This window comes from Elgaria multicarinata, chromosome 3, assembly GCF_023053635.1.
Source record: "Elgaria multicarinata webbii isolate HBS135686 ecotype San Diego chromosome 3, rElgMul1.1.pri, whole genome shotgun sequence".
NCBI classification, from domain to species: Eukaryota; Metazoa; Chordata; class Lepidosauria; order Squamata; family Anguidae; genus Elgaria; species Elgaria multicarinata.
In genome coordinates, this window is record NC_086173.1 from 36,751,061 (window position 1) to 36,765,496 (window position 14,436).

Genomic DNA, 14,436 nt, shown 5'->3' on the forward strand with positions numbered 1-14,436 from the left:
TTGCAACTCTAGCATTCCAGCATCCCTCCCCAAGCTTGTATGAAGGAGTACTGCAGAGGCCCAACCTTACCAGGCTGCAGGTTGATCCCACAGCAGGCTGAGCCTACTACTTCAGAACCAGTTTACCTGGCCCATTTTGGAACCAGTTCACCTGGCCTTTCCCTCAACCTGGTGCCCTCCAGATGTTTTAGACTTAAATTCCCATCAACCCCAGCCAGCATGGTGAATGTTCAGGCATGCTGGGGGTTGTAGTCCAAAACATCTGGAGGGCGACAGGTTGGAGAAAGCTGGCCTAGACTGACAAGAACTAATCTGATCAGAGCTCCCCCTCTAAAGCTTTCCTGCTTTGCCATGTTTCCAGTAGGCCAAGACCCTCATTATAGCTTCTGTTCCTTTCCCCCAGGGGTGAAGATGATTTGGCTGTTTTTTCCATGAGTGACCAAAAATTTGTAGCCCTTGAGATCCATCTCACCAACTTTCCTTCGGATCCAGCTCAGCTACAGCAGGATGGAGATGATGCCCACGAAGCCATGCTGTTGGTCTCTCTGCCACCTACCTTGCCTTACTCCACTTTGCGCCCCTACAATGCCTTGGTACACTTTGGGAAGTGCTGTGAAGTATTCCACTGTGTGGGCAGCAGCGGGGTGTGTGGGGGAGAAAGAAAAGAGTTACCTACGGGGTTGATTGACCACCAGAGGACTGATAATATTCAGAATGGGGCTTCCAGAGAGGGGGCAACACTGGAGCCGAGTGGAGTTTGAAGGACTGGCTCTTGGGGTGTCTGTCTGGAGACCCTCAAGGCTGCGTAATGATAGGGCCGTCGAAAAAAAGATGATTTAGTTGTATGTGGGAGTTGAAAGCTGATTATAGCTGGCATGACAGTGCTTGCAGTTATGGCATTGGGGTGCGTACATATTGCTCTGTTGGATGCAATTGAGGATAGCATTGTTACGTTGCGGGCAGTAGAGGAGAAGGTTCTGGGGAGGGGGTGCACTGCTTACACAAGGGCAGTGGAAAGCAATAGAGTGCAGCACAGTTAAGTCACACTTGCCAGGGGCCGTGGGGATCGTGTGACCATTGGGAGATCGCATAGCTGTGCTTGAGGGTTCCCCGGATTGAGAGGGAAAGCGTAGCTGTGCTGCATGATGTTAAGGGCCACGTCTATACAGCGTTCCGAAGGCGCCCCGAAACTCCTTGAGGGCGCCCCGAAAACGCTCGTGTAGTACGTACCTTAATCGTCCCCAGAAGAGGCGGAGGAGGAGGAGGCATCCTTCAGCAGCGCAGACTGTGGGCGGGCTGCTCCAGGCTCCGTTTCCCTTTAGCCAGCAGGCCCTGCGAGAGCATCCAGCAGCAGGGCTGGGTCGTGGGAGGGAAGACAGCGGACGGGCGAGGAAAGGGGGGGGCGCCTCCCACGCCCCCGGGACCGCACAGGGGCTGCCGCCGCCGCCACCGCCCCTTTCCTCGCCCGTCCCCTCTCTCCCTTCCCACAACCCAGCCCCGCTGCTGGGAGCTCTCGCAAGGCCTGCTGGCTAAAGGGAAACGAAGCCTGGAGCAGCCCGCCCACAGTCTGCGCTGCCGAAGCATGCCTCCTCCTCCTCCGCCTCTTCTGGGGACGATTAAGGTACGTACTACACGAGCGTTTTCGGGGCGCCCTCAAGGGGCTTCAGGGCGCCTTCGGAACGCTGTGTAGACGTCCCCTAGGAGACACCAGCAATAGTGACGTCCGCAAGATGCTGCGACTTTGATGCCACTGAAATGCCACAGAAATGAAGAGCCATTGTTTATAGCACTATGGGTAGAAATGTTTCCAGGGCTTTGTGTATTCACTCAAGTGCAGAATGTCCTGTCTGTGGCAGAATCCATGTTTTTAGACTTTAACTTGGTTCAAAGAGAAGCTAGAGAATCTATTGAGGCCAGGCGGTTTATGACGTTATCTCAGAGAAGAACAGGCTGCACAAGCTACTATTTATAGCTCATTTATCCTCAATTTCCATATTCTTCTGTTAGTTCAGTTCTTCTGTATTGTTCTAAATTCTTTCAAAAGCTGGATTTCGGGAGGGGGCGTGAACTTGACGCAGGTTAAGCCTAAATATGCAATTTTTGATTCTGATCACAACATTTGGGTTTCTTGGTATAGAATTTAGATGAGGGGTTGGATGTTTGTTTTTGGTTTTTTTGGGCACAGAGCAGCATACAACCCCTGCAAGCATATGATCAATTCTTCTGATGCGATCTTATCTTTCATAGGAGAAGGTCCCATCCTGTGTGTCTAACCAGAATTCCTCATATGTGGAATGTGATCTTGGCAACCCCATGAAACGTGGAGCACAGGTAAAGTGAACACCGCTACCACCTCCACACATGCATACATGCACAGCTTTTAATTATTTTTCCTCAGCTCTAATTTCCATCCTCCTCTGCCCCCACTTCCTTTACTTCTCTCCCCAGTTTCGGTTCTACCTTGTTCTGAGCACCTCGGGCATTACCTTGGAGACCTTGGAGCTGGATGTAGGGCTAGAACTTAGCACGTGAGTAGTGCCTCTCTTTCTCCCAAGAACTGAGCTTGCTAGATCAAAGCAAAGCACATTGCAAGAGCGTCCCCCCGCAGCTCTGCAGGCCTCATCATTTATAACATTTAATGAAGATAGGGATGGAGGAAAAGCTTGTTTGGTTCCCATTTTAATGTGAACTTAACCTAATTTGTGCTTCCCAAATCGGTATGCAAACTGAAATGCAGTTATACTTCAGTATTTGGACTTTTCTGTATTTTGGGATGCAGTTCTCCAGTTAAGAAAAATGCACGTATTAGGGGACAGTGTGTACAAGAATGCTTATACCTTATTTCTTCGATTCTAAGATGCCATTGATTCTAAGACGCACCCCATTTTTAGAGATGTTTATTTGAGAAAAAAGGGCATCTTAGAATCAAAGAAATACTTCCCTCACTGCCCAGCCAACCTCCCCACACTCCACGCTTTCTTCTAATGGTTGTGTCCTTTTCTTTTTTCCCTCTGTGAGAGAAGAAACTGCCGTTTGCGCGGGAAGAAGGGGGGGCGTTGAAACAAAGAGTAAACTTAACTCTCCAGTCCCGCTCTTTACTTGTCTGTGCACCAGGGGATGACGACACGCGAGTAAGTCCCATGGAAATCAATGGGACTTACGAATAAATTTGCCTAACAAAAAACCAGGCACTTACCCAACCAGCTCCTCCTCGCTTGCATGGCTCGAGGATGCTGCAGGAGCTTCCTCTTTTCCTCTTACCGTATTGCTTCAATTCTAAGATGCCATCGATTCTAAGACGCAGTCCATTTTTAGAGCTCTTTATTTAGGGGAAAAAGTGCATCTTAGAATCGAAGAAATACGGTAATAGTAAATATATATATATATATATATATATATATATATATATATATATACGCCATATCTTATTGGAAATAACTTGTAAATTTTTTCATATATTAGGGAAAGAAAGTGCATAGAAAAATGCATGTATTAGGAGAAACATGGATAAATATGCATACAAAGTTTTGTGCAGATTATTTTTTTTAAATAGAGTGATACAGAAATGGGATGAATCAAACTTCAGGTTGAGAAAAGGGAGAACTGAGCAAAACTGAACTTGACAGGTTCAAAGTCATCCACCCCTACTCATGATGACTCAGATCTAAAGCCTTACAAGGTCAGAGCTTGGGTTACATTGTGAAATGTTAGTGATATTGTTTGTCATCAGCAGGGAATACTAGAATTCCATCGGATCAGGGTTTGTAGAGAGGCTGCAGGCGGTTTACATAGGGAAAGAGGGGGTGTATAGCTAGCAGAAATTACCTTGTGGTGATACCAAGCCCTACCTTAGCTAAGCCACTCCAACCCCTCTTTTCCCTTGTCTACAGGACCTCAGAGCAGCCAGAGTTGGCCCCAGTGGCAGCGCGCGCCCGTGTGGTCATAGAGCTTCCTCTCTCCGTTACTGGGTAAGGAACCACATAGGAAGAGTTTGCATTCAGTTTCAGTTCGTGTGACCCCCTTTGCCAGACTGAGAGGGCACGCTTGGCTTCGCCAACCTGGAGCCCTCCGGAGGTATTAGACCACAACTCTTACCATGCTGGCTGGGAATTATGGGAGTTTGAGTCCAACATATCTGGAGGGCATCAGGTTGGGGAAGGTATGCTGTAAAAAAAAAGATGGGTGTCTGCTGAAGGACACATCCAGAATAGGAGGAATAGTCCAGAAAGCCATCTGAAATCGTAATGCTTGCTGATGGGTTTTACTTGCTGGAAGGCCTGTACTCCCTCCTGCCATGGGGATTTCCTGCCCCCAGCCTGCAGCAGCGATACTGCGAGGTTTCAAGAGGAAGGAACAGCAAAACAGCGCCATGAAGACACCCCCCTGAGTTGCCTTGATGATGCATAATCCAGCTTTCCAGTGTGTAGCGTATACACGGCCCGGGTATCCCAGCCAGTCTTAACCATGGGTGGAATGTATAGATAGGAATAGATAGGATAGGAACTGGTTTGACATGGCCACTGGGGATTAATGGAAGAAGCTACCCTATTTGTGCTCAGTGCCACGGGAGCCTCTGCCTCTATCATCTGCCTCTTGAGACTTCCGTGTGCCTTGATTAATCTGGCCCCCACCCCTGCTCTCTGCAGAGAGGCTGAACCACAGCAGCTCTTCTTCAGTGGGGAGGTACGCGGTGAAAGTGCCATGAAGAAGGAGAGTGAGGTGGGCAGTCCTGTGCGCTACAAGGTGACGGTGAGTAAAACCTTTCCTCTCCTCCAGGTCAGAGCCTGGAGCCCTTGTTTGTAATCCCTTTTAATTAGTGCCTGCTGCTATGTCTAGAGCATGCTGGCTGAGGAGGATGGGATCTGTAGTCCAACACTTCTGCAGAGTGCCAGGCTGGGGGAGACTACTCTAGAGCAATCAAGAGAATTATAGCTAGACGGCAGAAGATTTGAAGCTAGGAGGTGGGTCTCCCAGATTTCATTGCCAGTGGGTGGGGTGGGGGAACCCAAGGTGGCAGAAATGAGAAATGGAAAGCTAGAGTTCTTTGGGGATCCTTGAGTCCTTGCTGTATACCAATGATATAATATTTCTCCCTTCTGTGGGAAAGGCTATAGAGTTTCCTGTTTCAGTAATCTTAATCAAAATTACGTAAGAGTAGATTATTTACCCCTTAAGAACCCTACAAAAATGACTAAAAAATATCCCTGCCCTTCCAGTGCATGTTTATGGATGAAGTGTGGATTTTACTGATAACTAGTGGTTGTGAGTGCAGAACCAGGGAGGGATCGTTATTCCATTTTGATACAAAGCACACATGTGTCATTTTGTGTGTGAGTGTGTCTGAGGGGAAAAAGCCTAGGAAGAAAGTGCCTTGGCTTGCATTTTCATCCCTTTCTAACCCTGGTTCACATGTCCCTCGCTTGTCCCCTCTCTGTCCTCTACCAGGTCTCCAACAGAGGCCAGTCATTGAACACACTGGGCTCGGCCTTCCTCAACCTCATGTGGCCCCATGAAATTGCCAATGGGAAGTGGCTGCTCTACCCACTGAAGATGGAGCTCTCAACCCAGGCTCAGCATCGCACAAGATGCAGCCCGGGACCCAACACATTAAAACTGCATCTGGTAAGTGTCCGGGGAACTAAGCCAATATGGAAGACCTTCTGCAGTGGTGATGTTGACCTTCTCATCCCACTTCTTCTGGGCACATAGAGTCTTGACGCAGGTGCCTGCGGCCACATTCTGCCCTTTGCTCTTTGTGGTAATGAAATCACACTTAAAGGAGTATTTCTCTGTCTGATCTCCCCTAGGGATGTCCAAACTTTGGCCATTTATTTTTGCAGATATTTCTGCCTTCTCTAACTTTGGCATTTCTTCTTTGGGACTTTTATCTGCAAAAATGAACATGCACATTTTGCATTGATACTACGTTCACAATTTCTGAATTGCTGATGAATTTCACATGCACAATTGGCTAAATCGTGTATCATTCCTTATCCCGGAGCATAAACCTGGCTTTATTGTACATTGCTCCTCTTACCAAAGCACAGTCCTGCTAATTCACGTTATGCCTCATTCAAAAGCCTCATCTTGTTATGCATCCCCCCTCCCCCTGCAAGAGAACAGATCTGGCTTTATTGCTCATGGTGGCCTATGCAAAAGCACGGTCATGGCTTTATTTCACGTTGTTGTTCATTCAAATGTGCCGACCGAACGCCCATCTGAATCATTGATGCGCCTGTATATCAGGTTGCTGGGTTTTCTTTTCTTTTAATGGAGCCCAGAAATCTTCTTGCAAAACTGTTGCTTGTTTGAGACAACAGTGGAAACGCAATTTTTGCTTTGAGAGCAGAAATGACAAATATTGGCAGTGTCCCTAATCCCATTCACTTTTCTTCAGGAGCCGCCTAATCACATTAGGAAGAAGCGAGAGGCTGAGCAGACAGAGATGCCCAGCCAGTCACTGACTTATTGGGAGAGGCGAAAGAATGTTACCTTGGTGAGTGAGGGCATTGGTCACGGCTGCGTGCGTTCCAGACAGCCTTTTTGTAAACCGCCCAGAGAGCTTCGGCTATGGGTCGGTATATAAAGTTAATAAATAAATAAATGAGATTGCTAGGCAAGAATGGAACCTTTTGCACAACATGGTATTCTGTGATGTGACCCCACCCCACCCCACCCCACCCCTATAGAGAAACAATGTCATAGAAAGGGGTGAATGGCTGATGCATGTAACAAAGCTCTGGAAAAGAGCCTCAAAAGGCTGCAATTTACAAGGGTAAATATGTATCTGTAACCCCATGGGGGGGAGAACTGTTTGGGTGGTGATTGACTTAGAATGGAAAAATGGCCAGCAATGAAAGCATTTAAGTTGGCTCTCCCCATTGCTGTCCCTCAGCTTAAAACATGCAGCCTCTCAAACTGTTTTTCTTTTAACAACAACATCAGGACTTTGTTTTACCAGTTGTGCATAGAACACAGTGTGCTCTCAAGGTCAGGATGGGAGCATAAGTGGGCACTATACAGTGCTGTGTCATCTGAAACCACGGCAGCGGCAGCAGCATCAACCACCCCACCTCCCCTCACCCCAGTCTGGTCCCAGGTCAGAGACTCACAGCACACAATGCCTTCCCCTTTGCAGTGCCTCTCTGAAACCATGAGGGCTAGAAACGTGTTCTTTGTTTAATTAAACCTTGAGGCTCTTGGGAATCTAACGCATTGAATGGATCCTGTGCTAGAAATAAAATCCTGTAATTGATAACATGATCACAGCCATTGAGTCAGCAAGTTCTGTGAAAGGTGAGGGTTGTCAGCAAGCACTGCATGTAGCTGCCAGCTACTGCTACTCATTGAGATGCCCGTATAGAAAAGGAGAACCGTAATGTAGGAAGGGTTTTTGTACTCTCCAGTTGGTCTAGTTGAGGCCAAAGAAAGTGTGATACTGCATTTGCTTCTTGGCACTAGCATCCTCCATTATTATTATTTTTGCCTTGTGCTTCAGGATTGCGCTAAGGGCACTGCTTGTTGCCAGCTCTTCCAGTGTCCGCTCTACAGCTTTGACCGCTCAGCTGTGCTCACCGTCTGGGCCCGTCTCTGGAACAGTACCTTTCTAGAGGTTAGTCTGATCTCCCCTGCTGGATATCGGAGGAACAGCAATATATACTTCTCTGGGGTAGGCCATGGTGTTGCTGTGTATCCTTGTTCACAAGGGAATTTGCACGGGTACATGTGCAACAACAAACACAAGACTGAAGGGACCTTTGCCAGATGTGTGGCATGCACACTGTATTTCAACCAAGTGGGAAATAGCTTCTCCTGCAGTGGGGGGAAATAAACGGAGGCTTAGCCATTATTAGGGAACCTGGAGCTACCTCAGTGTGTGTGTGTATGAGAACTTTAAATGGGTGGACAACTTCCATAGGTTTGGGGGGCAGTGAACCCCTGTCTCTTCTGCCACTGCAGTGTCAAACATGCTGCTGAAATTCAGTGGCACTGTATTGGGGCGGGGGGAAGGCTGCTTTAAAAGCAGAAATTCATGGTTTGCTATCGAAATTTGGTGCCGCTGCAGCGATGGGAAAAGAGGGCTATTTTGCTTTAAATGAGCCCATTTTTGTTGCTGCTGCACTGCTGAATTTGTGCTTTTAAAAGTTTGGCTCTGGGGATTCTTGCTGCCTGACTGAGTTAAAGCGAGCTGGCTGCACAATAGAAGATAATTAGCTACCAGTGTACAAAACAAAAAAATATTACAAGGAGTACCCAGATAGTATCTAAAGCTGTTGACCTGTACAGTGTGTGGGAATGGTTCATGACCTGACCCTATTTCCTGCTAAGGCTCTGGATTGGCCAATAGCTGTGTGCCTGGTGATTTGGCAGCTCCCAGGTGACTTTTGCTTGTTCTGAGCCCTGTTCCCTTTTGCCCTTAGGAATACTCTGATGTGACATCAGTGGAAGTGATTGTTCGAGCCAACATCACTGTGAAATCCACCATCCGCAACCTGATTCTGAAGGATGCCACTACACAGGTGCTGCACCCTCACAGTTCAGCTCATTTGCTGCTGCTGCTGCTTGTTGTTAGTAATAATAATAATTTCATTTTGTTTCTATACTGCCCAATAGTTGAAGCATTCGGGGCAGTTTACAACAATTCATAATAAAACACAGCATAAAAATTGATACATATAACATTTAAAACAATTTAGACAGCTAAAAACAGTTTCAATAAAATACTAGACCTGTGTAGATGATTGGCATAAATGCCCCATCGTATGCCAGTAAATACCTGGCAGTGGAGGGCGTTAAGTGCTTGCAGAAATCTAAAATATTTTGTAGCTCAGAATAAGGGAATCTTATTGAAATCAAAAATAAGTGCAATGCAATCCCACTTCTCCCTGTCCCATTAAAATATATGGATTGGGGCTTCTGAAATTGACCAACAGTGCCCATTAAGAGAAAAATGGTATGAAAATGATGGTGGAGGGATATTGGCCAGGTCATGCAAAACCCAGGGCTCAGGATATTCCACTATGAAAGTGGAATATAAAAGGCAGGAGCCACACTATTGCTTTATAGCGGTATTGAAGTACATTGAAGGATTTACACTACTGCTTTATAGTGGAACTGAAGTACACTGACAACTGTTGGGGGCCATGACACCTCCACACCAAGCAGGATCTAACACTATGAAAGCGGTATAAAAGCAGTATATGGTATGTGTCATGGGCCCCAACAGTTGTCAGTGCACTTCAATACTGCTATAAAGCAGTAGTGTGGCTCCTGCCTTTTATATACCACTTTCATAGTGGGATATCCTGCTTGGTGTAGGTGAGCCTCCCGAGTGCTAACTGTAATACCATGGGATGCAGTGTAGACTGAGCCTCCTTGCTATACAAATTGCAGCAGCAGACTGTCCAAACATACTCCCAGCCTGGATGTGCCTTTAGTTCAATTGCAATCTGTAGTTTAGCAAGAACCTAGTTTTGTTGTGCCTGTTCTATTGAGGGAGAGAGTTGACCGTCTGTCTGTTTCAGCTAATTGCTGAGCATGTTTGGTTGATCTCGTGTCAGCTGTCATTCCTCGTCGCACATTTCAGATTCAGTTCTTTCCCCCAGATCCCAGTGACTGTCTACTTGGATCCCATCGTGGCCGTGACGCGAGGTGTGCCCTGGTGGATCATCCTCATTGCGGTACTAGCTGGCATCCTAGTGTTGGGCCTGCTAGTCTCTATCCTGTGGAAGGTGAGCTGGCCTGAAGAAGGTGGCGGAGATGGTTTTATGGAACACAGTTTAGCAATGCCCCTCCACCATATTTGACATTAGAGCAGATTTTACAAGGCAGTCTCAACTTGCTCAGTGGTAGAGAACATGCTTTGCAATGCAGAACGTTCTAGGTTCCACCCCTGGCATCTCCAGGGAGGGCTAGGAAGGAATCCTGCCTCAAACCCTGGAGAATCATGGCTGCCAATCAGTATCAAAAATACTGGACTCGATGGACCAAGGGTCTGACATAAGGCAGCTTCCTATGTTCCTATATCCCCTAGCAACAATGGTTCAATATCAGGAATAATTGCCTTGCTAATGGTATCTTCTGCTTTTTGGAGATAAATTTCCATCACAACAGGAGCCTCATCCTTAGAGGCCGTTCTCCAGAGCTGTGGTATCCCTGAGGTTGCATATTTCCAAAAGAGGTGCAATGTATCAGATAGGATTCACATGTTGGAAATAATGATCTGGTGAATGAGGCCTAAAGTAGGATGACCATATGAAAAGGAGGACAGGGCTCCAGTTGCATAGAAAAGGAAATTTCAGCAGATGTCATTTGTATATATGGAAAAAACTGGTGAAATTTCCTCTTCATCACAACAGTTAAAGCTGCAGGAGCTATACTAGAGTGACCAGATTTAAAAGAGGGCAGGGCGCTTGCAGCTTTAACTATTGTGATGAAGAGGAAATTTCACCAGTTTTTCCATATATACAAATGACATCTGCTGAAATTTCCTTTTCTATGCAACTGTTAAAGATACAGGAGCCCTGTCCTCCTTTTCATATGGTCACCCTACCTAAAGTCTCTACCCTGTGGAGTGTGATGGGAGATGAAATCTGCTTGAGAGATACCCTTCAACACAGATAGGTGATTCCTTGCTGCTCAGGTCTTTATACACCAAACCCCTTCAGACGGGGGAAATCTTCTTCCGTTACCATGGCTCTGCTTCCTGCATCTCTTCCACTTCTGCAATGAGCTGTAATTACATGAGGAAGAGTGCAGGAAGAAAGAGTGACCACATGGCTTGTGCAGCCTCAATGCAGTTGAAAGGGACAGCACCCTCTAGTGGGCATTTTATAGTGCAACTTTGCCTGCACACGGCAGGAAAACCCAACAGATATCAATTTATCCCAGAAGAGTCGGGGTTTCTGAAGTTTTATTTTTAGTGCTAGAACAGGATAATGGAGCGGGAGATGCACAGGAGGCTGACAGCGTTGTCAGAATGACCCGCAAATATCCGTGAGTGGCCAGTAACAAGCGTGCTATAAAACATTCAGTTAAAGAAGCCCACCATCTCTAGGAGCTGATCGCTGGCAAAACTGATAATAGCATTCATAATTTTCCTTACTCCCAGTGTGGCTTCTTCAAAAGGACCAGCCGGGTATCCAAATACTCCACGAACTATTACCGGGCCCGGCTGGCCATACAGCCATCTGATGCTGACAGGCAGGCCATGGAGGCCTAGTGGTAATGCCCAGCTCTCACCCACCTAACTGACTCTCTGCTTGCACGTGTGTAGGAGTGAGAGCACAAACGTAGAAGAGGAGTGGAATAGCAAATGATGGAGTGCTCTTAGCGTGAGCTCATTAAGAATACTAGTGCATGTGCGAGCAAAGAGCAGTTCTAGTGCACTTCTGAGTATACCTAAGTGCACATTGGAGCACATTTGCAGGATTTCGCAAATCCTAACGTATTAGAGGAATTGCTGTTCTTGTGCGCATGTGTGTGTCACTCTGTGGATTGCAAGGATATTGATCGTAACAATGCATGATTGTGAAATAACCGATGGATATTCAAGGGCCTTAGAAACCATTAGCGGATAAACACCAAAATCCTAGAAGTATGAAGTCACTGAGAGTGTGCGAGTGTGAAGCAGAACATAAATCTGAAACGTTTGGGGAGTCAAGTGCTTGCATGCAAAACAACGTAAGTGTGAAGAACATGCAGTGTGTGCTCATGAGGGCACACTGGAGCACACAATTCTTGGGCTAGATTGGTGGTGCGGGGTTGCCACTTTCAGGCACGGGCCGAGACCACAGACCAGCGGGGGCCCACTGCCACCCCCCAAAGCACCTTGTCCCGGCTGCTCCTCGCTGCTTGTTCACCTGCCCCCTCCAAGCAAATGAGCAGTGGCCAGGGCAAGGAGAAGCAGCCTCTCGCCTTGCCCTCTACCGCCAGGCAGATTGGGCCCAAAGGGAGAGGGCGAGCAGGTGGACAGCAATGGCAGCAGCAAGAAGGGGGTAGCTTCACTTAGGGACAAGGTTCACTGTTGACATCTCGCCCAAGTGCCCCCCCTCCCCAAAATCCTGGAGTTGACACTGGATTGGTTCGAGAGGGAACATGAATGTATAAGGGGATTAGGAACCATAACACATCCAGATGGTTCCACTTTATGGAAACAGATACACTGATACAGCACTACTGATCCCCCAAAGTCCAAACAGGCAAGTGCTTCTTGCAGAACTATCTTGGGTGGGAAATCTAATTGCCTTTGCCCAGAATGCTTCTCGTGCTATTAATTCTAAAGGTATCTGACCTGGAATATAATAACCCACCATCTAGATGCAGTTTAAGACACAAGTGGGCATTCTGTGCTAAGCAAATGCATACAGGAGGGGACTCTGAAGATGGCTGCAAGGGGACAAGGGTGCCAGGATGACTGAATCCTCATGCGTGTTTGTATGTGAGTGTCAGAACGCATGGCAAGAGGTTATGCATTCCAAGTGCATGTTATGCAGTGAACAGGCTCTGCCCCAGAGATGAAGAATGGGAGCAAGAGTGGGCCCACCATCACTTTGTTCACTACTGGTTGTAGTTGGTGGATGCAGCCCCATGGTTTGGTGGCAAAACACGGGACACCCTACCTTCTAGCACTCCCATTCATTGATTTCACATCATGGCTTCTCCTCTTCCAGCTCGGCTTCTTCAAACGCGCCCGCTACCAAGAAGACAAGGTGCCGCAATACCACGCAATCAAGATTCCCCGCCAGGAGCGCCAGCTTTTCCACGAGGAGAAGACAGGCACCATCACCAAGAAGGACTGGGTCACCAACTGGAGTGGGGACAGTGATGGTCATGTTCCTGTCTCTGCTTAGATACATCCCCATTCTGGGCTCCTGTGGCAAGCCTCTGATTGGGAGGGAGCTGCTACTTGAGGGACCTCTCTGGTGGTACTGACCTGACAGCTCTTGCCTACTCTCCTCTCTGAAAGATCGCAGACACTGGACTGCCCCGTTTTAGCAGGGGGAGGGGCGCCCAGCAGAGATTTAGGGAGACATGTGCTTAACGCTGGGGGTTATGGTGACTGATGCTACAAGGCCAAAAATTCTAAGGGGTTTTCCTGGTACTCTGCTTTTTTCCGGTAAAGCTGGGCAGTGTCTGATGGAGGAAACGTAGCAGCAACGTTAGAAGGAACCCTCTGCTTTTCCTGTTTCCCCAAAGAGTTATCTGCTGAAAAAGAAAGGAACTGTACACCCTGCTGTTGAGAGCAGGGACTGCATGGTCTTCTTCACTTCAGAAGGGGCACACATTTGCTGGAAGACTTGACTCTTTGGGAATGAGAACTTGGATTCCTTGCGTGTGTTACAGGGCCTCAAAGCCAAAACAAACAAAAAAACCTGTCGTGAAGAAGGCACGAGAGACTGTCACTTTCTTCATGCTAGCCTTTTGTAATTTATATTGTCAGACTAATATCAGAGACGCTGGATGCCTGAAGTTGAGAGCTGGGATGGATCACAGATGACATGCTTTAGTAATAGAGGTTCTTATTACTGTTGTTTAAGGAGTGATACCAAAAAGATCCTCTTGGTGGTTCTCCAATGGCTTGCCGTCTTCTTTAAAAACAAGCAAGGCTTGGATTGTTATGGAGTCATGTCATTGCTGAGCCTTAAATATGCACTGGCAGACACACAGCATGCATGGGTGATTCAGTGCACCAGTATCACATGGAAGCTTAGCAGGGGGAGAGCCTGCTTCACCCAGCAACAAGGTAGAAAACGTTTGTGCCTGCACAGAATGCAACAGCACGTTTCTGAGCCCCTCCATTCTCTCCTCCTTCACCACATGACAGTGGCACCTGTGCAGTGCAATCCAATACATGTCCACTCATAAGTAAATTCTTCTGAGTTCCATGGGACTTATTCCCAGGTGTGTGTGTGTGTGTGTAGGATTGCAGCCTCTGTTGTGATACCCGACACACATACACACCTGGCACCTTTTTCCTGGGTGCTCTTAGGGAAGTCCCTGTCTCTTTGGCCACGCTTCCTTCTTTAAAACATTGGGACTCAGTGACCTACTTCACAAGGGTAGTTTGAGGATGATAAGCGAAAAACTTCACAATCCTTATTGATAATGTTATGAAAATGTTGAATAATAAAAACAAATGGGTCAAGATGGAGCCATGCTCAAAAACAAAGACACGTTAGAGTCTGCTACTTATCCACCAAACCACACTGTCCAACATACGTTTAATGTAGGAGCAAATTCATCTTTTCTTATGGCTTAAAGAATGAGGAGTTGGTGAATGAGGGAAATGTCAGCTTCCCTCCAAACTTCTGAAATGGCTTCACTGCTATAGAACACGTCTGTGTTTTAGCTCCTAAATCCAACTAGCTGTGTCTCCTTCACTGGTCTGAAAAGTGTTGAAGCTAACAAGGATTTTATCAGTAAGACTGTCCCTGT

The 14,436-nt window shown here is 47.1% G+C and overlaps 1 protein-coding gene across 4 annotated transcripts in view; it reads left to right on the plus strand.

Annotated features, from left to right (window-relative positions):
- The window catches only part of ITGA7 (integrin subunit alpha 7), a 57,455-nt gene extending 43,019 nt beyond the window's left edge, over positions 1-14,436 (plus strand). For 3 of the 4 annotated variants that reach the window (XM_063119952.1, XM_063119949.1, XM_063119950.1), the window contains 11 exons: positions 404-593; positions 2,248-2,331; positions 2,449-2,528; positions 3,891-3,968; positions 4,647-4,749; positions 5,446-5,622; positions 6,398-6,496; positions 7,499-7,612; positions 8,421-8,519; positions 9,606-9,731; positions 12,672-14,436. In XM_063119952.1, coding sequence (XP_062976022.1) covers positions 404-593; positions 2,248-2,331; positions 2,449-2,528; positions 3,891-3,968; positions 4,647-4,749; positions 5,446-5,622; positions 6,398-6,496; positions 7,499-7,612; positions 8,421-8,519; positions 9,606-9,731; positions 12,672-12,851 — 1,330 coding nt within the window. In that variant the 3' untranslated portion in view covers positions 12,852-14,436. Of the gene's footprint in view, positions 1-403; positions 594-2,247; positions 2,332-2,448; positions 2,529-3,890; positions 3,969-4,646; positions 4,750-5,445; positions 5,623-6,397; positions 6,497-7,498; positions 7,613-8,420; positions 8,520-9,605; positions 9,732-11,110; positions 11,224-12,671 lie in introns of all 4 variants that reach the window. The other variant, XM_063119951.1, reaches the window with a different exon arrangement.